Source organism: Mustelus asterias, chromosome 6 (assembly GCF_964213995.1).
Source record: "Mustelus asterias chromosome 6, sMusAst1.hap1.1, whole genome shotgun sequence".
Taxonomy (NCBI): domain Eukaryota; kingdom Metazoa; phylum Chordata; class Chondrichthyes; order Carcharhiniformes; family Triakidae; genus Mustelus; species Mustelus asterias.
In genome coordinates, this window is record NC_135806.1 from 118,843,294 (window position 1) to 118,869,510 (window position 26,217).

Sequence of the window (26,217 nt, forward strand, 5' to 3'; positions counted from 1 at the left end):
ACTAAAACACAAATTTGCTATTTGTTTGAAATGCTGAAAGAAATTAGTTTGCATGTTCTATACTGTTTGATATATTCATCGTGATTTAAGAGCTGTCATAGATTTTATAAATATCAGCCCAGGAACTTTCTATCTGTAAATACAGAAAAACTGAGGCCCAAATCTACAGTCAACTTGCCACTCTGCAGGCTGGTAGCAGTAAGTAAACTGAACAAAATTGAAGATTATCCTAATTGCTGGATTGCTCTTTTTTGTGTGCATTTAGGGGTGTTATGAAACAGCTTTTGCGGAGTTTAACAAAATTAAAGACACGGACTTCCAGGCTCTCTATCAACTTGGTGTGATGTATTACAATGGCTTAGGCACGAAGGAGAATCCTGTGAGTAAATAAACCACTATTACTGTCAAATGCTCTTTATACCGTATCTTTGTGAGCCAGGGCTAATAATATTACAAACAGAATAGAGTAAATCAGAATGCAAACAATTCTTCACGTAGACTGCTGTGCATTGGGCATGCTGACCGCTATAGTCACATCTGTCATCCAGTCTCCCATCATGAACTTCTGTGATTGCACAATTTACTTGCAGGAATATGCACAACTATTTCAAACTTTTAACTTTATACAGTGCCCAAAGTCACACATTCTTAAATCTGGCAAGGAAGGAGAGAGAGAGTAACTGGTGCAATACTTTGCCTACCCCACTGAGGTCATTGAACATTTTGCAACAGTGGTCTGCATATCTAGGGATGGAAGGAGTGTAGGCACTCAGAGATATTTGTAGCAGTTTTTCTGCCATAATCTGTGCCTCTTTATACCACTTGCTCCAAGGAGAAGTTGCAAATCAGAATCTATAAAATTATGGTATCTTCTGTGCCTGAGTGTGTCATCCTGCCTCCCTTGACTTAGTGCCAGCTACTCCTGCAGTAAACCATTCTTGAAAAGTATGGGAAAGATGATCGATAATACCTACAGTGAAAGTAGAAAGTCAAATAAGTGAGCCAAGCATTGGTTCTTTCTTACCTGCCTATTTCTCAGTCGCACCAGGCATAAGGACAGACAGAACGGGTATGTAACAAAAGCCATGTGTGGTGCTGATTTGTACTGACTACCATCTTAGCAGTTCAAAGCTAAACATCAAGATCTATCCGCTATATGTTCCCAGGGATTGAAGGTTCACAAGCGTCCCAATGCCTCAAGGCTCAAACAGGCAGTCATGAAGGAATCTCTCTCAGAGAACTCAAGAGGTGTCTGTGTACAGAAAAATTGGACACTCACTGCATTGCAGATGATTGGATGACCTTTAGGCCTATAGTGTATTCCACTGCTCCAGAGGCCCTCAGCACTACCTCTCGTAAGCATCAAGGGTGGTTTGATGAAAACAATGAGGTAAATCCAGAAACTACTGGAGGAGAAACATTGCCTCTACAATGACAAGTCATCACAATGCCTACTGAAAAATCCGCAGGACTGTCCACTGCAAGCTGAGAGAGAGGCTAATGCTTGGCTGAAACTGAAAGCAGACAGTGTTGTTTCAAATAGCTGATTCATGTGTTTTAGAGGTATAATTATTAGTTTAAGGAATATAACTTGGGTCAGAGATTAAAATGTAAAATTAAGATAAATGGAAAACTCAGTTAAGAACCCAGTAAACTACCCTGCAGTAAATGCTAATCAAAGAGCAAAGAAAAATACAGCACAGGAAAAGGCCCTTGGGCCCTCCAAGCCCATGCCAATCATGATACCCTAACCAAACCAAAAAAAACCTTCTGCCCTTACTCGGACCGTATCCCTATATTCATGTACTCATCCAGGTGCCTCTTAAATGTTGCTAATGTGCCTGCTTCCACTACCTCCTCTGGCAGTGTGTTCCAGGCACCCACCACTCTCTTCGTCTGCACATCTCCTTTAAACCTTCCCCCTCTCACCTTGAATCTGTGCCCCCTTGTAATTGACACTTCCACCCTGGGAAAAAGCCTCGGACTATCCACCCTGTCTATGCCTCTTATAATTTTGTAGACCTCTATCAGGTCTCCCCTCAGCCTCCATCTTTCGAGTGAAAACAGTCCTAGTTTATTCAACCTCTCTTCATAGTTAACACCCTCGAGACCAGGCAACATCCCGGTGAACCTTCTTTGTACTCTCTCCAAAGCTTCCATGTCCTTCTGGTAGTGAGGTGAACAGAACCTCCACGCAATACTCCAAATGCAGCCTAACCAATGTTTTATGTAGCTGTAACATGATTTCCCAACTCTTGTACTCAATGCCCCAGCCAATGAAGGCAAGCATGCTAAATGCCTTCTTAATCGCCTTGGCCATCTGTATTGCCACTTTTACAAGTTTAGGTTAGCTTTTAAATGTACCCATGGTTATGTTACAGGTTCAGAGATAGAAGTGTAAAAGTAAACAATAAGTGACCCATTGTTGAGGTTTTCAAGGAACCAGGAGGTCTATCCTTACTTCAATTAAAGGTTTTAATCATTTATGTAATTCCCAGATGAAAGAAGCTAAAGCAATTCTTGGAAAAAGGGTCATAATTAGAACATAGAACATAGAAAGCCACAGCACAAACAGGCCCTTCGGCCCACAAGTTGCGCTGATCATATCCCTACCTCTAGGCCTATCTATAGCCCTCAATCCCATTAAATAATTCTTTATTAGGAGATATAAATTATCCATGTGAGTCACAGAATCAGAGTTCTGTTGAAAGTAAAATAATTAATTTACATTTCTGTTTGTAACATCCCAAGAATGTCACAGTGTTGTGGATATGGGCTCAGAAGGTTCCTTTGTTTAATTTACCTGGGTGTTTTCCACAAAAGGCAGTTGCAGGGAGAGGTGGGGGGGGGGCTACTCCTGGGGGCAAGTAAAAGTAAAACTGGCTTCATAGCATTTTGTTAAGAGTATCTGCGCACACACATTCTTCCTTTGGGGAATAGTGGTGAAGTGGTGGAAGGATTCCCGAGCTGACTATCAGCCTGTCAAACCATGTTATGAGTGCTCCTTTTGTGGCCAACAGTTTGTGGCATTGGACTTGAACCCACAGCTTTTGGTCCAGAGATAGGGGGACTACCACTGTGCCACAAGATCATTCATAGTCATAAACTATAGTGTTAATAGTACTTGTCTTTTTTTATTCATATGCAATAAAGTTTGTTTCTGTTTAAAAATATGAAATCTTGTGGTCTAGTTCTCTCAGTTAATTACGTGTTGGGATTTCTCTTTAAATGTTAATGGTCTCCAACAGGATTGTAACAATACGCAAACCATAAAGAGATTCTATGATGCTGTTACATATGTCTACCGAATGTTTCATCACTAATCGTCGATGCTGACAGGTCATCACAGAAAAAGCCTAAATTCTAGAAAGGTGGGCAGGGTATGTTCAATCACATCTTCAATCGGCCTTCATCCATCAATAAAGAATCAATAGGCTGTCATAGGTTGCAATCAACTGCTCTGTCGCTAACACTCCCACAATGTTAGAAACAATGAATGCAACCAAACTCCTTTCAACCGCAAAGCTGCAGAAGCAGGTGCTATCCCAGCTGAGGTTTGCAAGGCTGGAAATCAATGCCTGGTCAAGGACCTTACTGAATTCTTACAGTCTATGAGGGAGCAAGGAATCATCCTGCAATAATAAAAAGATACCTACATTGTCCACCTATAGAAGCGGAAAGGAATTTGCCAACCCTGTGACAATCATAGAAAAATAACACTCCTCTCGATCACTGCAAAATCTTCACTAGAATAGTGTAACTGCTGCCAGACTATCAGTGTGGTTTCAGAAAAGGTCAAGGAGTCCCAGATACTGTGTTTGTAGTTAGACAGCCCCAACAGAATTGTCAACAACAGAACATGGACCTCTCCATCACATTCGTTGACATGACTAAGAGCTTTGACCAATCAACCATAAAGGCTTTTGGAAGGCAGTGGAGAAGTTAGGCCGCCTTGAGAAATTCACCACAATGGCTCGACAAGACAGCATTCTTGCACGTGTCCTGGATCATGTTGAGTCTTCTGACCCATTTCCAGTCAGTAATGGGAGTTAAGCAGGGCTGCATGCTAACATCAATCCACTTCAGCATGTTTTTGTCGATCATGGCCTCCGATGACTTACCATGATGATGATCCTGGCATCAAAATCAGATAGCGCATGAACGGAAGCTACTCAGTCTGAAACAACTCCAGGCTAAGATCAAAGTCTTCAAGGACTTTGTTTGTGATTTCCTTTTTGCCAATGACTGTGCATTTGCTGCCAGTTCATAGTTGGATATGCAATATTGCATGATCTGGTTCTCCAATGCATGCGATAGCTTCAGTCTTATGATCAGCACGAAGAAATCTGAGTGTACCAGCCTGCTTCAGGAAAGCCCCAGCTCGAGCTCAAGGTTTTAGTCCATGACCAGAACCTGTCGGCACTGGATAAGTTCACTTTTCTCAGCAGCGCACTCTTTCTCTCTCAAGCTGTCCATATTGACACTAAGCAAATGCAAAAAGTGCCAAAGCAAGAGTAGCCTTCAGCAGACTTTGAACATCATTGTGAAAATGAAGAGGAGTAAATCTGCCTACTAAACTGAAAGTCTATAAAGCAATAGTTCTGCCCACTCTGCTCTACGCATGTGAGACTTGTGCAGTGTACCAGCATCATGCTAATAAGCTCAACTACTTTCACTTGAGCTGTCTTGATCAGAGGGCAAAATGAAATACCAGACGTTACCTGAGCTAGCATGCCAAGCCTCCTCACCGCATATTGAGACATTCACAGCTGAGTTGGGTTGGTCATATAGCCAGAATGCCTGGCACTCACTTACCAAAACAAATCTTCCATGAAGAGTTTGAGACTGTGATGTATTCTCATGGCAGTCGAATGAAGCACTACAAGCACACTTTGAAGGTTTTACTTAGCAGTTTTGATATTGACTCCCAAGACCTGGGAAACAATCATCCAAAGTTGCTGCAACTGGTGCAACCAAATAAAAAACCTTTGAAAGCAAGCACATAACAGGGGGAAAGAAAACTCAAAGGGATGAAATGCTGAGCCAGCAACTCATCCAATGTTTAATCATTTGTACTACTCAGCTCTATTTACAGGGAGGGAAATAAAATGAACAAAATCTCTCACACACTAAGGTCAAAGCAAACTACTGTGGTACTGGAAATTTATGATAAAACCAAAATGCTGGAAACTCCCAATAGATTAAACAGTTCAGATGAAACACCATTGACTGGAAATGTTAACTGTTACTTCTCCAGTGACTGCCTTAGTATTTCCTGCATTTTTTGTTTTGATTTCTTTCTCTCATTTCCTTGCAGTTGGTTATAGAGTGGCAGTGATAAAGTCTGGGGAGGTGGTGGTATAGTGATATTGACACTGGACTAGTAATCCAGAGACCCAGGATAATCCTGTGGGGTCCCAGGTTCAAATCCCACCACAGCACATGGGGGAATTTGAATTCAGTAAAAATCTGGAATTACAAGTCTACTGACCATGAAACCATTGTAGATCGTCATTAAAACCCAACTGGTTCGTTAATGTTTTCCGTCCTTACCTGCTCTGGCCTACATGTGACTCCAGATCCACAGCAATGTGGTTGACTCTTAAATGCCCTCTGGAATGGTCTAGCAAACAATTCAGGTCAAGGAAAATTAGGGGTGATTGACTTTTAAATGCCCTAAGGGATGGGCAATAAATGCTGGCCCAGCCAGCAACGCCCACATCTCATAAACAAATAAAAAAACAGGTTGCTTAATAAATTAGGAATTTGTGCACACTTTAGGGATGAAAAAAATCACCCATACCCCTCGCAGAAACAGTTTGAGATTCTTACATAGATAAATGGAGTCTTGCACTAGTGACTTTGAAGGTACATTTATGAATAGCAGTAGAAAATGGAGGTTCTTTCAAACAAGCTTTTCTGCTTTTATTTGTACCGTGGACTCTCAGTAACTACATACACAGAGACAATTTTGACTCTAACCACCCAGTTTCTGATTGGAAATGAGCAGGTTACTTAGCTATTGGAAAATAGCTTTTGTGCTATTTCCTATTATAGCTTACAGAATTCCGCAGGCAGGTGAGGTGCCTTGTAAAGAAAGTGGTGAGCCCTAGATGTTTTGGAAGCTGGGATCCTCAGGAGCTGAACTGGGACCTGAGTGAGGAAACTGGCAGAACTTTCCTGCCAAGCTCAAGCAGGTCTGCAGCTGACTTACAGATAGAAGATGCTCTCCACAAGATAAGTCTTTCCATTGCGGGGCAAGGAAATCTCAGAGCACTCCTCTGAGCCCAACAAGGAAAGTCAATGCTCACCCCTTTCAGAAACATCTAAACCCCTTTCTGCCACTTCAACACCATTATTCCTACGAAACTCATCTACAAACTCTGTGGCCTGGACCTTGGCTCCTCTCTCTGCAACTGAATCCTGAACTTACTAACTCACAGACCACAATCAGTAAGGATAGGCAACAACACCACCATGATCATCCTCAACACTGGTGCCCCACAAGGCTGTATTCTCAGCCCCCTACTATACTCCTTGTACACCTATGACTGTGCGGCCAAATTCCCCTCCAGTTCGATTTTCAAGTTTGCTGATGACACCATTGTAGTGGGTCAGATCTCAAACAATGACGAGACAAAGTACAGGAATGAGATAGAGAATCTGGTGAACTGGTGTGGCGACAGTAATCTCTCCCTCAATGTCAACAAAGCGAAGGAGATTGTCATCAACTTCAGGAGGCGTAGAGGAGAACATGCCCCTGTCTACATCAACGGGGACGAAGTAGAAAGAGTCGAGAGCTTCAAGTATTTAGGTGTCCAGATCATCAACAACCTGTCCTGGTCCCCCCATGCCAACACTATAGTTAAGAAAGCCTTCCAACACCTCTACTTTCTCAGAAGACTAAGGAAATTTGGTTTGTCAGCTACGACTCTCACCAACTTTTACAGATGCACCATAGAAAGCATTCTTTCTGGCTGTATCACAGCTTGGTATGGCTCCTGCTCTGGCCAAGACTGCAAGAAACTACAAAAAGTCGTGAATATAACCCAATCCATCACGCAAACCAGCCTCCCATCCATTGACTCTGTCTACACTTCCTGCTGCCTCGGCAATGCAGCCAGCATAATTAAGGACCCCACACACCCCGGACATTCTCTCTTCCACCTTCTGGAAAAACTTTGCTGATTTTTGAAAACTAATAATCTTACTGTATTCTTGTAGTTTTAATTATACTGTTCTTTTTACCAGGCATTAGGTGTGGAATATATGAACAGAATCATAAACTCTGATGACCCAAGAGCACAACACTTGAAATTTGTAGCATATTACAATTTGGGCAGAGCTGCCTTTGAAGGATTTGGAATCCAGCCGAGTGATACGGAAGCTGAACGGTTAGTAAACTGTTATTCCTTACCACCCTCAATTTGATTCAAGTTTGTTGGGGTATGGATCAGAAACCCCAAGGTATATTATGAAGTCAGATTGGACCCCAACTATTTGCTATTTTGGCATTGTGAGGATATGATGTTTCAATCCCAAGCGCGATTCTACTGACACACTGGGAACACAATTTAACTGAAACAAATAAATTCACTAATCATTTAACAGTTGAACGATACTTAAACATGACAAGGTACAATTCTTAACTGCTAACCTATTGCTATGAGTTCCAATTCAAGCAATATTCCTCTTACAGACTTAAACCCCTCTTCAAAATCAGTTATCAAAATACAGGAGTATGTGCTTGTACTTAGGTTGCTAGCCCTGGAGCTCCCAGACAGCCTCCAGAGAAAGAGAGGGAGAAAGACATGTCTTGCTTCCTTCAGAACTAGATAAGAATTGCTTGTTTTTTTAAGAAAATGAAACAGAAACTGGATTTTTCCTTGCAAACTTAACTCCTCCCCTTAAGCACATGACTGTCTCTGTCAATCAACCTAATCAAAACTCCACTCTGAAACCCCAGGGGAAAAACAAGTAAACACAAATGTATTAACACTGTTTAGACAAAACACCATTGACAAAAATTAATTATCCTGAAGTCTCAGCATGGAGCTTCATGTTTTTCCAGACAAATCGACTTCTGTAACAAAACACTGCCTCTTAAACGAAACATGATATAAATAAATTTCTCAAAGGCACAGTATCACAAGTTACAACAGGGATCACACTTCAAAAAGTTCTTAATTGGTTGTACAGTGCTGAGATGTACAGTGGTGGGAAAGATACTATATAAATGCAAGTCATCTATGGTTACTGCACTTTGCTTTTTACAGACTATGGCTTATTGCTGCAGATAATGGTAACCCAAAGGCGAGTGTGAAAGCCCAAAGTACTCTCGGATTGTTCTACTGCAGACCTGAGTCAGAGGATTTGCAAAAGGTACAGGAGAGGATGTTGGAATCTGTATATTAAAGACACAGTGGGCAGAATTTTCTCAGAAAAATTCTAAGTGTCGAACGGGCAAGTAAGTGGGAGATTTTCTTGCCCGTTTTTCTAGCAAGGTAAGTGGTGGTAATTTACGGCACTCTGTTCAATGCAGAGGCTGTAATGTAATTCCCACCAGTAGGGGTAGTGGGCAGAGCCTATTTACGCTGGGAAACCAGCTGTAGACTGCTAGGGACGCCATTGTGCAGGCACACTGCTATCCCAGTATGCTGCGTACATCAGTGGAGTGCCTCAGGGATTGGTGCTGGGTCCACTGTTATTTGTTATTTATATTAATGATTTGGATGAGAATTTAGGAGGCATGGTTAGTAAGTTTGCAGGTGACACCAAGATTGGTGGCATAGTGGACAGTGAAGAAGGTTATCAAGGATTGCAACGGGATCTTGATCATTTGGACCAATGGGCCGATGAATGGCGGATAGAGTTTAATTTAGATACATGTGAGGTGATGCATTGTGGTAGATTGAATTGGGGCAGGACCTACTTAGTTAATGGTAGGGTGTTGGGGAGAGCTATAGAACAAAGAGATCTAGGAGTACAGGTTCATAGCTCCTTGAAGGTGGAGTCACAGGTGGACAGGGTGGTGAAGAAGGCATTCGGCATTCTTGGTTTCATTGGTCAGAACATTGAATACAGGAGTTGGGACGTCTTGTTGAAGTTGTACAAGACATTGGTAAGGCCGCACTTTGAATACTATGTACAGTTCTGGTCCCCCTGTTATAGAAAGGATATTATTAAACTAAAAAGAGTGCAGAAAAGATTTACTAGGATGCTACCAGGACTTGATAGTTTGAAGTAGGGGAGTCTAAAACTAGAGGGCATAGATTTAAAGTGAGAGGGGAGAGATACAAAAAGGTCCAGAGGGGCAATTTTTTCCATCAGAGGGTGGTGAGTGTCTGGAACGAGCTGCCAGAGGCAGTAGTAGAGGTGGATACAATTTTGTTTTTTAAAAAGCATTTAGCCAGTTACGTGGGTAAGATGGGATAGAACATAGAACATAGAAAGCCACAGCACAAACAGGCCCTTCGGCCCACAGGTTGCGCCGATCACATCCCCACCTCTAGGCCTATCTATAGCCCTCAATCCCATTAAATCCCATGTACTCATCCAGAAGTCTCTTAAAAGACCCCAACGAGTTTGCCTCCACCACCACCGACGTCAGCCGATTCCACTCACCCACCACCCTCTGAGTGAAAAACTTACCCCTGACATCTCCTCTGTACCTACCCCCCAGCACCTTAAACCTGTGTCCTCTCGTAGCAACCATTTCAGCCCTTGGAAATAGCCTCTGAGAGTCTACCCTATCCAGACCTCTCAACATCTTGTAAACCTCTATCAGGTCACCTCTCATCCTTCGTCTCTCCAGGGAGAAGAGACCAAGCTCCCTCAACCTATCCTCATAAGGCATGCCCCCCAATCCAGGCAACATCCTTGTAAATCTCCTCTGCACCCTTTCAATGGCTTCAACATCTTTCCTGTAATGAGGTGACCAGAACTGCGCGCAGTACTCCAAGTGGGGTCTAACCAGGGTCCTATAAAGCTGCAGCATTATCTCCCGACTCCTAAACTCAATCCCTCGATTAATGAAGGCCAGTACGCCGTACGCCTTCTTGACCGCATCCTCCACCTGCGAGGCCGATTTAAGAGTCCTATGGACCCGGACCCCAAGGTCCTTCTGATCCTCTACACTGCTAAGAATGGTACCCTTCATATTATATTGCTGCTTCATCCCATTGGATCTGCCAAAATGGATCACCACACACTTATCCGGGTTGAAGTCCATCTGCCACTTCTCCGCCCAGTCTTGCATTCTATCTATGTCTCGCTGCAACTTCTGACATCCCTCCAAACTATCCACAACACCACCTACCTTGGTGTCGTCAGCAAACTTACCAACCCATCCCTCCACTTCCTCATCCAGGTCATTTATGAAAATGACAAACAGCAAGGGTCCCAGAACAGATCCCTGGGGCACTCCACTGGTCACTGACCGCCATGCAGAGAAAGACCCCTCCACAGCCACTCTCTGCCTTCTGCAGGCAAGCCAGTTCTGGATCCACAAGGCAACAGCCCCTTGGATCCCATGCCCTCTCACTTTCTCAAGAAGTCTTGCATGGGGGACCTTATCGAACGCCTTGCTGAAGTCCATATAGACCACATCCACCGCTCTTCCTTCGTCAATGTGTTTGGTCACATTTTCAAAGAACTCAACCAGGCTCGTAAGGCACGACCTGCCCTTGACAAAGCCGTGCTGACTACTTTTGATCATACTAAACTTCTCTAGATGATCATAAATCCTGTCTCTCAGGATCCTCTCCATCAACTTACCAACCACTGAGGTTAGACTCACCGGTCGGTAATTTCCCGGGCTGTCCCTGTTCCCTTTCTTGAATATAGGGACCACATCTGCAATCCTCCAATCCTCCGGAACCTCTCCCGTCTCCATCGACGATGCAAAGATCATCGCCAAAGGCTCCGCAATCTCCTCCCTCGCCTCCCACAGTAACCTGGGGTACATCCCATCCGGTCCCGGCGACTTACCAACCTTGATGCCATTCAATAGTTCCAACACATCCTCTTTCTTTATGTCCACATGCTCGATCCTTTCTGTCCACCGCAAACCAGCAGTACAACCACCCAGATCCCTTTCCACCGTGAATACCGAGGTAAAGTATTCATTAAGCAGCTCCGCCATTTCTAACGGTTCCGCACAAACTTTTCCCCCTTCACCTTTTAAGGGTCCTATGCCTTCACATCTCATCCTTTTACTCTTGCCATATTTGTAGAAAGCCTTGGGGTTCTCCTTAATCTTACCCGCCAAGGCCTTCTCATGACCCCTTCTCGCTCTCCTAATTTCCTTCTTAAGCTCCTTCCTACATCCCGTATACTCCTCTAAATCCTTAACACCTCCTAGCTCTCTGAACCTTCTGTACGCCTCTCTTTTCTTATTCACCAGGTTCATCACAACCTTCGTGCACCACGGTTCCCGTACCCTACCAACACCCCCCTGTCTCATCGGAACGTTGTCATGCAGAGCTCTAGACAAACATTCCTTGAAAATCCTCCACTTTCCTTCGGTACTTTTCCCCAAGAATGCCTCCTTCCAATTTACCCGTCTAATTTCCTCCCTGATGACACTGTATTTCCCTTTACTCCAGAGAAACACTTTCCTAGCCTGCCTGATCCTATCTCTTTCCAATGCTATCATGAAGGAGATAGAATTATGATCGCTATCCCCAAGATGCTCACCCACCGAGAGATCCTCCACCTGTCCAGGTTCATTAGCCAGCACCAGATCAAGTACAGCCTCTCCTCTAGTAGGCTTATCCACATACTGTGTCAGGAAACTCTCCTGGACACACCTAACAAACTCCTCTCCATCCAAACCCCTAGCCCTAGGGATATTCCAATCTATGTTTGGGAAATTAAAATCTCCCATCACGACAACTCTGTTATTCCTACATCTCTCCAGGATCTGTTTCCCCATCTGCTCCTCAACATCTTGGACAAATGGATATTGGACAAATGCGGGCAATTGGGACTAGCTTAGTGGTAAATACTGGGCGGCATGGACAAGTTGGGCCGAAGGGCCTGTTTCCATGTTGTAAACCTCTATGACTCTATTTGTTCAAATCGCATTCTTATATGCCTTTATGCAGGCAGTTTCTGTGTTAAACTGTTCGTCTGTTCATTTATTGCTGGTGTTTTATTAGTGACTTAAATCCCTGATTATTTAAAATTTCTCTAACCTACTCGGATTTTCTCTCCAAAATATCCAAAGAGCACTGCCTGCTCTGCCCCTGATCACCTGGAAGGCTTCAATGGTCTCCAGTCCCACTGGTGAGGCCATCACATCTGGTCCCTGTTGGGACCATCTGTGATCCTCGCTAGTGAGGACCTCGGCCGGCGAGGTCGGAAAGGTAAGTGAGCCCAGATTGTTATGTCCTGGACTCACTGATTACATCAAAATAAGGTAATAAATATTTAAGGGCACAAGGCTGATTTCACTGGCAGAACCGGGCCGGGAATATCAGGGGACGTGCTCGATTTTCTTTGTCTCTCGCTCATATTTCCCACCCCGCTCTGCTACTCTAACAGTGCAATGGGACGGAAAAATCCCTCCAAGTATGTCCTAGATTAATATTCATGTATTTACTGTGCATTACCTTTTATTATACAGATAACTGCTGCTTGAAAAAAACTCGCAGGTTCTGTAACTAATAACGTGAAAGATTTTAGATATCAAAATGGGACTTCCATTGACAGAAAGTATTGGTTTCTCTCATTATTGGGCCAGGATTCCTGCGCTGTGTGTGAAATCTCACTGATGCTACCAGCTGCATCTCGAAGGATACTGGAGCCCCTGTAGCTGGTTGTATTGGCTTCCAATACTGGCATCCCTCCAATATTCCCATAGTCAAGGTCCTCCATATTACTGCACCTACAAACCCTTCCCCACTATATGCACACCTTTATGCTCCTAAATTCCAGTTTTTTTCATACTTCTCCTTCCCAATACCATCCACCCATCACCACCATACTGTGCTAGTCCCTTTCCAATCACGTACATCCTCACACATTACTCCCTGACCACAGGATACGTCACCCATTGCTCATTCATTCCTCCTCACGCCATCAAAAAGCTATGCTCTTAAAAACACCTTCCAGTTTTCCCACACCCAGAAATCGCATTCCAAATTCACTCACGACACTCAGCCAATTAAACATCAATAGCACACTTCCCAGTGCGTGCACATACCTGTGCAAATGGAGGATAATGTGGGAAATATCATCCATCTTGGCAGGAAAAATAGAAAAGCATATAATCTAAAGGGAGAGAGATCTGCCATCATAATCTTCCCTTAAATATTCCCAGACTCACTTTCTATAGGACCAATGCTCACTTTGTTAACTTGTCTTTTAAAATATCTATAGAAACTCTTACCATCTGTTTTTATATTTCTAGCCACCTCTCACACACTTAATTTTCCCTCAATCTTTTAGTTATCCTTTGCTGTTTTTTATATTCTGTCCAATTATCTGATCTTCTACCCATCTTTGCACAACTATATTTTTTTTAAGTTTGATACTTTCTTTAACTTCTTTGGTTAACCACAGGTGGAGGATCCTCCCCTTGGAATTTTTCTTTCTTGTTGGAATGTACCTATTGTGTATTCTGAAGTATCCCCTTAAATGTCTGCTACTGCTTCTCTATTGACCTAACCCAAAACCCAATTTTCTAGTTCACTTGAATTTGATTTGCTTTCATGCTCTCATAATTGCCCTTAGTTAAGTTCAAAATTCTAGTACTCTTCCCTCCGTCAAACTAAATGTAAAATTTAATCATATTCTGATCTCTGCTACTTAGGGGTTCATTCACCATGAGGTCATCAATTAATCCTATCCTGCTAGTCTAGTGTAGCCTGCTCTCTGGTTGAGTCTAGTTGTAAGAAAGTATCCTGAAAACATTCTATGAATTCATCTAGGCTACTTTTTCCCATCTGGCTTTTCTAGGCTGTGTGTAAAATCATCCACGATTATCGCCATACCTTTCTGAGCAGCTCCCATTATCTATTTCTTTACACTCTGTCCCACTGTGTAGTTACAGTTAAGGGGCCTGTACACCGCCCCCACAAGTGATTTCTTGCCTTTATTGTTTCTTATCTCTATCCCAACTACTTCTGCATCCTGGTTCCCTGAACTTTTATGTCACACTATCAGTAACCCCCACAGCTTGCCTCCTGGACTTGCAGAATCTCACTGGCTGTCCTGTCTGGAGACAATACACATCTCTTTAACCTGTGCTTAATGCTCCCTCCACTCACATTGTCTGTATCTTTAAGACACTGGTTGGTTGTAGAGATTCGCATTCTAATCAGTATTCTGTAACTTGATTTTGTGTCTCTGTGCCCTGTTTGAGAGCAGATTTCCACTCCATCTGACGAAGGAGCAGCGCTCTGAAAGCTAATGGCATTTGCTACCAAATAAACCTGTTGGACTTTAACCTGGTGTTGTTAAAACTCTTACTGTCCCTGAACTTAGGACATCCCTCTCTAATGTGTTATTGCCATCATTAATTAACCCCAGAGTCACCCCTCCACCTTTTGCTAGCTTACTGCCATTCATAAATGCCATGTACCCTTCAATATTCAGGTCCTAATCTTTGTCCTCCTGCAGCCATGAACCATTAATGACTATCAGATTGTACTTAAATATTTCTATCAGCGCTATCAGATTTGTCTGTTTTGTTACAAGTCCTACATGTATTCAGATACAGAGCCTTTATCTTTGTGCATTTGTTATTGTAAGATCTAGCTGATTTATTCTTAGATGATATCAGGGCAGTGGTGAGCAATGATATAGGTTCTATGGAGAAAAGCTTTGGGTGGAAATTAGAAATAGTAAGGAGAAAAAGTCACTAATAGGTGTAGTCTATAGGCCACCAAATAATATCACGATGGGGCAAGCAATAAGCAAAGAAATAACTGATGCATATAAAAATGGTACAGCAATTATCATGTGGGATTTTAATCCACATGTCGATTGGTCAAATCAGGTCAATCAAGGCACAAAGATGAATGGTAGAGTAAAATGTGCAGAGGACACTGAACATCTGCAAATGGATATAGATAGTTTAAGTGAGTGGGCAAGGGTCTGGCAGATGGAGTACAATGTTGGTAAATGTGAGGTCATCCATTTTGGTAGGAATAACAGCAAAATGGACTATTATTTAAATGGTAAAAAAATTGCAGCATGCTGCTGTGCAGAGGGACCTGGGTGTCCTTGTGCATGAATCACAAAAGGTTGGTTTGCAGGACCAACAGGTAATTAAGAAAGCAAATGGAATTTTGTCTTTCATTGCTAGACGGATGAAGTTTAAAAACAGGGTGGTTATGTGTAAGGTGCTGGTAAGGCCACACCTGGAGTACTGTGTACAGTTTTGGTCTCCTTAGAGTCAGAGGTTTACAGCATGGAAACAGGCCCTTCAGCCCAACTTGTCCATGCCACCCTTATTTTTTTTAAAACCCCTAAACTAATCCCAATTGCCCGCATTTGGCCCATATCCCTCTATACCCATCGTACCCATGTAACTAACTAAATGCTTTTTAAAAGATAAAATTGTACCAGCCTCTACTACTACCTCTGGCAGCATGTTCCAGACACTCACCACCCTCTGTGTGAAAAAATTGCCCCTCTGGATACTTTTGTATCTCTCCCCTCTCACCTTAAACCTATGCCCTCTAGTTTTAGACTCCCCAACCTTTGCGAAAAGATATTGACTATCTACCTTGTCTATGCCCCTCATTATTTTAAAGACCTCTACAAGGTCACCCCTCAGCCTCCTACGCTCCAGAGAAAAAAGTCCCAGTCTATTCAGCCTCTCCTTATAACTTAATCCATCAAGTCCTGGTAGCATCCTAATAAATCTTTTCTGCACTCTTTCTAGTTTAATAATATTCTTTCTATAATAGGATGACCAGAAATGCACACACTATTCCAAGTGTGGCCTTACCAATGTCTTGTACAACTTCAACAAGACGTCCCAACTCCTGTATTCAATGTTCTGACCGATGAAACCAAGCATGCCGAATGCCTTCTTCACCACCCTGTCCACCTGTGACTCCACTTTCAAGGAGCTATGAACATGTACCCTTAGATCTCTTTGTTCTGTAACTCTCCCCAAGGCCCTACCATTAACTGAGTAAGTCCTGTCCTGGTTCAATCTACCAAAATGCATCACCTCGCATTTGTCTAAATTAAACTCCATCTGCCATTTGTCAGCCCACTGGCCCAATTGATCAAGATCCCGCTGCAATTGGAGATAACCTTCCTCACTGTCCACCATGCCACCAATCTTGGTGTCATCTGCAAACCTACTAACCATGTCCCCTATATTCTCATCCAAATCAATAATATAAATGACAAATAACAGTGGGCCCAGCACTGATCCCTGGGACACACCACTGGTCACAGGCCTCCAGTTTGAAAAACAACCCTCTACAACCACTTTTGTATCCATTTAGATACCTCACCCTGGATCCCGTGAGATTTAACTTTATGCAACAACCTACCATGCGGTACCTTGTCAAAGGCCTTGCTAAAGTCCATGTAGACAACATCAACTGCACTGCCCTCATCTACCTTCTTGGTTACCCCTTCAAAAAACTCAATTAAATTTGTGATACATGATTTTCCACTCACAAAGCCATGCTGACTGTCCCTAATCAGTCCTTGCATCTCTAAATGCCTGTAGGTCCTGTCTCTCAAAATACCTTCCAACAATTTACCCACCACAGATGTGAGGCTAACTGGCTTGTAGTTCCCAGGCTTTTCCCTGCAGCCCTTTTTAAACAAAGGCACAATATTTGCCACTCTCCAATCTTCAGGCACCTCACCCGTGACTATCGATGATTCAAATATCTCGGCTAGGGAACCCGCAATTTCCTCCCTAGCCTCCCACAACGTCCTGGGATATACCTCATCAGGTCCCGCAGATTTATCTACCTTGATGCGCTTTAAGACTTCCAGCACCACCACCTCTGTAATATGTACACGCCTCAAGACATCAATATTTAATTCCCCAAGTTCCCTAACATCCATGCTTTTCTAAACGGTAAATACTGATGAGAAATATTCATTTAGGATCTCACCCATCTCTTGTGGATCCGCACATAGATTACCTTGTTGATCCTCAAGAGGCCCTACTCTCTCCCTTGTTACTCTTTTGCCCTTTATGTATTTGTAGAAGCTCTTTGGATTCCCCTTTGCCTTATCTGCCAAAAGAATTTTGTGTCCCCTTTTTGCCCTCCTGATTTCTCTCTAAACTCTACTCCTACACCCCTATACTCTTCAAGAGATTCACTTGATCCCAGCTGCCTATGCACGTCATGTGCCTCTTTCTTCTTCTTGACCAGGGCCTCAATATCCCGAGTCATCCAATGGTTCCCAACTTCTGCCAGCCTTGCCCTTCACTCTAAGAGGAATGTGTTTACCCTGAACCCTGGTTAACACACTTTTGAATGCATGCCGCTTATCAGACGTCCCTTTTCCTTCCCACAGACTCCCCCAATTAACTTTTGAAAGTTTCTGCCTGATACCATCAAAATTGGCCTTGCCCCAATTTAGAATATTAATTTTTGGGACAGACCTATCATTCTCCATAGCTATCTTAAAACTAATAGAATTATGGTCACTGGTCCCAAAGTGATCCCTCACTAACAGTTCTGTCACCTGCCCTTCCTTATTTCCTAAGAGGTCAAGTTTTGCCCCCTCTCGAGTCGGGCCATCCACATACTGAATGTGAAATTCCTCCTGAATACACTCAACAAATTTCTCTCCATCCAACCCTCTAATACTATGGCTGTTCCAGTCAATGTTGGGAAAATTAAAATCTCCGACTATTACCACTCTATTTTTCTTGGAGCTATCTGTAATCTCCTTACATATTTGCTCCTCAATTTCCCGCTGACTATTTGGGGGCCTATAGTACAACCCTATCAAAGTGATTTCCCCCTTATTTCTCAGTTCTACCCATATAGACTCAGTGGCCGAACCCTCGGATATATCCCCTCTCAGTACGGCCGTGATGCTTTCCCTAATCAAAAGTGCAACTCCCCCTCCTCTCTTACCTCCTGTTCTATCTTTCATATAGCACCTGTACCCTGGAACATTAAGCTGCCAGTCCTGTCCCTCCCTTAGCCATGTTTCAGTAATTGCTATAATATCCCAGTCCCACGTACCCATCAATGCCCTGAGTTCATCTGCCTTGCCCGTCAGGCCTCTTGTATTGAAATAAATGCAGTTTAATCTGAACTTCCCTTGCTCTCTGTCTTGCTTCTGTCTGATCTGTCTGGTACTAGGATTACTGACACTGCCTTTATTAATTAATGTGCTCTCTTTAACTTCCGTGCTGTCCTCAACTTCTCTTCTGTCTCCCTACTGCTTTGGATCCCACCCCCCTGCCAAACTAGTTTAAACCCTTCTGAGTGGCTCTAGCAAATCTCCCCGCCAGGATGTTCGTCCCCCTCCAGTTCAAATGTAACCCATCCCTCTTGAACAGATCAGCCCTTCCCCAGAAAAGATCCCAATGATCCAAAAATCTAAATCCCTGCCCCCTGCACCAGCTCTCAAGCCAGGCATTCATCTGCCTAATCCTCCTATTCCTACTCTCACTAGCACGTGGTACCGGTAGTAGTCCTGAAATTACTACCTTCGAGGTCCTGCACGTTAGCCTTTGCCTAACTCTCTATATTGACATTTCAGGACCTCATCCCTTTTCCCACCTATGTTGTTGGTCCCAATATGTACAATGAACTCTGACTGCTCTCCCTCCCCCTTAAGAATTACCTGCAATCGCTCAGAGACGTCCTTGACCCTGGCACCAGGGAGGCAACACACCATCCTGGAGTCTCGATTGAAGCCACAGAAACGCCTGTCCGTGCCTCTAACTAGCGAGTCCCCTATTACTACTGCTCGCTTGCTCTTTGCCCGACCCTTTCCCACAGCAGAACCAGCTGTGGTGTCACAGGCCTGGCTACTGCTGGTATCTCCCCCTGACAGGCTATCCCCCTCAACAGCAGCCAAAATGATATACCTGTTTGAAAGGGGAATAGACACAGGAGACTCCTGCACCATCTGCCTGCCTCTCCTGGCAGTCACCCATTTACCTGTCTGAACCTGTGGTGTGACAACCTCTCTGTAACTAGTGTCTATTATACTCTCTGCCTCCTATATGCTCCGCAGTGCATCCACCTGCCGCTCCAACTGAACAACGCGGTCATAGATCATAGAAAGATCATAGAAACCCTACAGTACAGAAAGAGGCCATTCGGCCCATCGAGTCTGCACCGACCACAATCCCACCCAGGCCCTACTCCCATATCCCTACATATTTACCCAACTAATCCCTCTAACCTATGCATCTCAGGACACTAAGGGCAATTTTTAGCATGGCCAATTAACCTGACCCGCACATCTTTGGACTGTGGGAGGAAACCGGAGCACCCGGAGGAAACCCACGCAGACACAAGGAGAATGTGCAAACTCCACACAGACAGTGACCCAAGCTGGGAATCGAACCCAGATCCCTGGAGCTGTGAAGCAGCAGTGCTAACCACTGTGCTACCGTGCTGCCCATCTGTGAGGAGCTGCAACTGGACACACTTCCTGCAGACAAAGTTGTCAGGGAGACTAGATTGCTCCCTAATTGCCCACATCTGGCAAGAGGAGCATGCCACTGCCCTAGCTGCCATATTGCCCTTATACGGATAAAAAAAAATGCAACTCTCCTCTCCCTTGCTTGTGGTCCTTACTTGAGAAAGGATATACTGGCACCGGAGCGGGTGCAGAGGAGATTCACTGGATTGATTCTGGAGTTGAGAGGGTTGGTTTATGAGGAGAGACTGAGTAGACTGGGACTATACTCATTGGAATGTAGAAGAATGGGTTGGGGCGGGGGGGGGGGGCGGAGAAATCTTGTAGGAACATATAAGATCAAGCAGCAAATAGATAAGATAGAAGCAGGGAGATTGTTTCCACTGGCAGGTGAAACCAGAACTAGGGGGCATGGCCTCAAAATAATGGGGAGCAGATTTAGGAATGAATTGAGGAAGAACTTCTTCACCCAGAGGGTTGTGAATCTGTGGAATTCCCTGCGAAGTAATTGAGGGTACCTCGTTGAATGTTTTTAAGGCAAAGATAGGTTTTTGAACAGTAAAGGAATTAAGGGTTATGATGAGCAGGTGGGTAAATGGAGCTGAGTCCATAAAAAGACCGGTCATGATCTTATTGAATGGCAGAGTCGGCTCGACTCTCTGTTCCTTCCTGTCAGATCAGTTTATCATTTCCCATGTTAATATTCTTTCACCTTGTCTCTACTCTTTTTGATTTGCCACATCTTCCCAAATTTGATCCCTTGCTCCCACTATTGGTTTAAAGCCCTCTCTACCTCGCTAGTTATGCAGCTTTCTAGAACACCAGCCCCAGCACAATTCGGATGTAGAACATCCCAACAGGACAACCCCACTTATCACAGTACTGTTTCCAGATCGGAAACCACTTCTCCCACACCAGTCTCTGGGCCATGTATTTATCTCTCTAATCTTATTTGTCCGATGCCAATTTGCACATCGCTCAGGAAATTTCCCAAAGGTAGGGGAGTCTAAAACCAGAGGGCAGAGGTTTAAGGTGAGAAGGGAGAGATACAAAAGGGTTTAGAGTGGCAATTTTTTCACAGAGGGTGGCGAGTGTCTGGAACAAGCTGCCAGAGATAGAGGCAGGTACAATGCAGGCAATTGGGACTAGCTTAGTGGTAAAAACTGGGCGGCATGAACAAGTTGGGCTGAAGGGCCTGTTTCCATGTTGTAGACCTCTGTGACCTCTGATATTCCAAAGATTATTGACTTTGAAGTCCAGTTTCTTAATTTGGTACAAAACTCCTCATACTGATTATTAAGAACCTCTTCCTCATCCTGCCCATGTAGTTGGTACCTATATGGACCACAACAACTGGATCTTCCCCTCCTGCTGTAAGACCCTCTCCAGGCTGGAGCAAATGTTCCAAACCCTGGCATCAGGCAGGCAAAGCAGCCTTCTGGACTCTCGCTCTGCAAAGAATGTCAATCCCATGCTTACCAAACTATCTGTGTTGAGTAACTTTCTTCCTTACCCCTAATCTTTTGCTACCCTCTGATATTCTGTCCAAACAAACAGTGCACTTTACTACTCCGTCACCACCACCAATATTCTCATCATTTATTTACCAGCAAGCTCTCTGCAGCTCCATTCTTTCTTTGTGCTACTTTCCTTCATGTCTAAAGTCGGCCCCACCACTCAGTCCAAATTCTCCAACCTTCCTTTCTATTAAATTTCACACTCGAATAACAAACTTCAATATGGCACAACCTCAAACTATATAAATACAATGCCCACCTCAAACCTGCCTCATAACACTGCCCAACACTCGCCAACATAAGTGAACCCTCCCCAAACAAATGCACAAATATAAAATGCTATAAAGATTTTAAAAAGTTATCTTTAGATCAAAATACATTTAATATTGATTGCACATATATAAATATGTGTAAGTTACATTGTATACATTTCTGGTGCACAATTTTCTGCTCTGATTTCCACACAATAAAGATTCTGTTCAGGCTGCCCATGATTCTCTGACATGTGGAACATCCGATCTACACAGCACACAAACTGACCATTGAATCCAATGAGCCTATACCAGTGTTTCCTACCCTAACCACTGACAATATCCTGGAAAATTATTCAGAGTTAAGAATACAATAACGAGGAGGATACCTTCCCTTCCAACCACTAAATGGGGGATTTCACTGCAGCAGAAAAAAAGAATGAAAATTTAATCGTTCTTTCAATAAAAGAATGGAAATATTTTTTTAAAAATCAAAGTAATACATTCAGCAGGAAATATTGACTTCATTAAAATATATAATCAGAACTGCAATGTCTAAACCCGAATGACAAGTTTGTGTATGTGAAGGCTGCAGTTTTCACAGCCTGGCCTGCCCATAAATTTTAAATCTGTTCAACCTCTTACCATAGTATTTTGTCCTAACGATTATACCATTCTTGTGTGCTTCCCTTTTTCTAGGCATTCCTTTGGCATTCCGACGCCTGTGGCAATGGAAGTCTAGAATCTCAGGGTGCTTTGGGCTTATTGTACCTCACTGGGCAGGGTATCCAAAAGGACAAACACTCAGCTTGGGTTTGCCTGAAGGAAGCATCAAGCAGAGGCAATGTTTATGCTCAGGGTCATCTAGTTGCTTACTTCTACAGTTGTAAACTATACCATAGCACTGTTGAACTTGCTGAAAGGTAATATGAATGATCAAGCTAATTTTTTTTCAACATAACCATACAGAAATATAATTGTGCCCAGATGGAGCAAAACTGTCTCCTGGACAGAAAGTCCCATGAGCCAGGAGCAATTCCGCTTGTCTGACTAAAGCAGCTCCAGGTATTGTAGGTGAAATTAACAATTTAATTAATAGATGTGGAGAATATTATACAACAATATTTCACATAAAATCCATTAACACACAATGCTGCCTGAATCACATTCCGTTTGTATAATTTATTTTTATTTTCTATATTTGAGCAGAGTTATACAATCTTTATTTGTCTACGTCAGCAGCTCAGTCTATTCATGCCTCATATAATGTAGAAACATGTATATAATGACCAGAAATGTGAGAACATACCTGCTGTTCAGCCTCAGTCTTATGGGAGTTTTATGTGCTCAGTGTGTTTTATTTAGCAGATTGCTTAATGCATTTTGTGATTCCCTTACTTGAATTTGATTTACATGTTAAAATAGGGTTCTAGTGCATTAAAATAGTGCAGATATGAAAGTCATCCTCAATCCCAAGGGACTGCCTAAGAAGTAACCATGGAGTTAAACGTAGCACAAAGTAGTGTGATGCATAGTCACTGTGCACGGAGCACCTGGGTACACAGTCACCCTGCAGGGATGGACCTAGGTTTGCTGCCACTCTGGGTGAATGGATTTGGGTACGCAGTCACCTTGTGTGAACAGATCCAGTTATGCAGTCACCTTCATTGAATCCCTACAGTGCAGAAGGAGGCCATTTGGCCCATCAAGTCTGCACAGACCACAATCCCATCCAGGTCCTATCCCTGTAACCCCATTTACCCTGCTAGTCCCCCTGACACTAAGGGGCAATTTAGCATGGCCAATGAACCTAACCCGCACATCTTTGGAGGAAACCCACGCAGACATGGGGAGAAGGTGCGAACTCCACACAGACAGTGACCCAAGCCAGGAATTGAACCGGGTCCCCGGTGCTGTGTGAGGCAGCAGTGCTAACCACTGTGCCACCATGCTGCCCTTGCATGAATAGATCTGGGTACACAGTCACCCTGCATAGATAGAACAGAATACGCAGTCACATTACATGGAAGGACTCGGTGTAACAAACATATCTTTAAATATTTTCCCAATATCATTGTGGTAAAATATGAAACAGGCTTGTGAGAATATGGGTGTGAGAAACTTAATTAAACTGGAGACGGTAGGCTGCAAGGTTCAGAACATGAAAAAGCAGTTAGGTTTGAAAGCAAGTAGATTGAATTGGAGATGGGCAGAGCTAAAATAGAATACCAGTGGGCAGCATGAATAAAAAATTACATTAGGAAGATAAGGGAAGTGACTTAAAGTTAATTATTGCATTTCAAAAGGAACATGTACAATTTGCATAGATCACAAATCAATGAAGCAAAACAGTGAGTTTACTTTTACCTAAAAAGTAGTAGCCATAAAGTAACATGAAAGACCTGTAAATTCTGAGGAAAGGAATTTCTAAAGGAGTGTAAAACAGTGGAATTAAAGATGAAAGAGGAAAAACACGTTGAAAGAGCGATTGTAGGTTAAAACACTAGGTGTGGTTATGACCTGAAAGGAAAAAAAATGGAAGAGCTTGGGAAAAACCTGGGGAAACAGGAACAGCTCAGTAGCTCTTACAAAGAGCAGACACATACATGACAGGCTGAATAGCTGTAACCATTCTATGATTTCAATTGCACTATAATCTGTCGATTTGTTTTTTCTTATTTAGAACATGGATATTTCAAGATACTTATATGGCTTGTGACATGTAGCAGTATATTCAGATATTTATTAATCCAGCAAATGCAAGGCTGAATGACTGGAATTGTTTGTCACTTTATAGTTAGCACGCTCTTCACCATGTAGGCTTACAGCAATTAACTGGTTACCACCAATTACTGGAGATTTCCATTTAATTAAACTTTGTTTACTTCTTGGACTATAACGATTTCCAAACTAATTTGTCTCAATTTTTAAAACAGGGTTGCTAAATATGACAATATTCCACAAATAGCAAAAGAAACGGATTGCCTGCCATCTTACGTAGCAAAGGGTATCGCCATCGCTGCTTTCTACTACGCCAGATGTCTGCAGTTGGGCTTAGGGACAAAACAAGATCAGGTGGAAGCCAGAAAGTACTTTTGCAGGGTAGGTCAAAATAAATGCTGTTACGATGAATCAATACAAATATAATTTCATCCTAGGGTACAGAGCTTTATCAGAATTTACTGCCCACTGAGAAATCACTTATGTGACAAATGTTGCACGACCAGGCTGTTCCAATTAAATTGGTCTTTCCCACAATGGAGTGTAAAGCAATTACTTACTCATCTTGGTTGAGTGTCAAGATTACGAGAGATTATGAGAGGCATGGACATTGGGAAAAAGCTTCTGACTATCCACTGAGTGGAAGAGTCAATTACTAGGGGGCATAGGTTTAAAGTGTGAGGGGCAAGGTTTAAAGGAGATGTACGAGACAGATATTTTATACAGAGGGTGGTGGGTGCCTGGAACTTGTTGCCGGGGGGAGGTAGTGGAAGTGGATACGGTAATGACTTTTAAGGGGCGTCTTGACAAATACATGAATGGGATGGGAATAGAGGGATATGGTCCCCGGAAGGGTAGGGGGTTTTAGTTAAGTCGGGCAGCATGGTCGGTGCAGGCTTGGAGGGCCAAAGGGCCTGTTCCTGTGCTGTAATTTTCTTTGTCTACGTGTATAATGTAAGAATGGATACATTGTGATTCGGAGTTTTGCATTGGAGTCAAAATAGACAAGAGATGCTGCATCATTATTTCCATGATTTTAATGCAAACCAGATTTATTCATCTAATGTGTGAGCTGAGTGGTTCGAGGGAGGGGGGGTAGGGGCCGTGGGGCGGCTGCTAACATTAACAATCTCTCAGAATCCACTAAATTATCCTCCTCAGCAACTGCCCTTACAGATTTTTCAAAGTAAATTTTCTGATTCCTGTCTGAGAACATTACTCCATGTTAGTTCCATGTTCACTGTACCGGAACACCTATTTTTAAACTCGTGCTAGTAATGAGGGTGACACAGGGTTAATCATTCAGATTACCTTGCAGGATATGTTGTTGCACTGCAAATTGAAAGGAAGGAACATGCAACCTGACTGTCAATGCTTTTTTAATCCAAGGCAATTCATGCTGATCGTGATGTAGCAACAGACCTGCATTTTCAACTTATAATGGACAAAATTTAAGCAGCAACCATTGTGATGAAGACCTCAGATAGACTCTGCCCCTGTGGATTATCTCAATTAAGTATGGTTAAGCTACAGTTCATCACCACGTGGTTCCACATCATTTTGAAAACAGGAAATTTCAGAACTGAGCCCTGAGTAAAAAACTTATGATTCCTGAAAAACATCTTCCACTCTTCATTACTAGACAAACGGGAGGTATGGTTTCATTGAAGTGTAGGCTATACTCGGTGCAATAATTTAAACTGCATCAGTTTTGTCATAAATTGAAAAAGGTATTCTGCAGTACTTTAATGGGAGTCTTTGGGAAGCTTTAGCTTATTAAAAAAATCTTCTGATTTGCCAACAAATAAGGAACCTAGAATTAGAGTTGACAAAATCTTTGATTGGGAAAAACATGCTCAGGCATCTTGCAGAGGCATAATCAAAAAATGGAGACTAAGCCAAAGGAGGCATCAGGAGTCGGGGGCTACAGTTTGGCCAGAGTTGGGCTTTAAGGATGGTCTCAAAAGAAAAGCTAAAATGAGAGGGTCTATGGAGGGTATCCGGAGCCTTGAAGGCCATTGCAGTCATGGTCAACAATGATAGGACGGAGGAAGAGATGGGCACAAGAAATATGAACTGACATAATGAAAGAATTTGGAGGGAAATGGATGAAGCAGGGGGCAGTG

General features: G+C 43.1%; 1 protein-coding gene across 1 annotated transcript; it reads left to right on the plus strand.

Moving 5' to 3' along the window:
• Positions 1–343: 343 nt before the first annotated feature.
• Positions 344–25,546, plus strand: lrp2bp (LRP2 binding protein). Its single transcript, XM_078215292.1, has 6 exons — positions 344–379; positions 7,252–7,394; positions 8,277–8,382; positions 22,070–22,293; positions 24,307–24,472; positions 25,481–25,546. Exons 1-6 carry the CDS (start codon positions 344–346, stop codon positions 25,544–25,546), a joined length of 741 nt encoding a protein of 246 aa, XP_078071418.1.
• Positions 25,547–26,217: the final 671 nt, after the last annotated feature.

What these genes read in the sequence shown, in the direction of transcription:
- lrp2bp (XM_078215292.1), top strand. Translation starts at nt 344, where the DNA reads ATGTATTACAATGGCTTAGGCACGAAGGAGAATCCT. An exon ending in TAGGCACGAAGGAGAATCCT is followed by an intron (nt 380 to 7,251) that starts GTGAGTAAATAA and finishes TCTTTTTACCAG; the next exon opens with GCATTAGGTGTGGAATATAT. An exon ending in AGTCAGAGGATTTGCAAAAG is followed by an intron (nt 8,383 to 22,069) that starts GTACAGGAGAGG and finishes CCCTTTTTCTAG; the next exon opens with GCATTCCTTTGGCATTCCGA.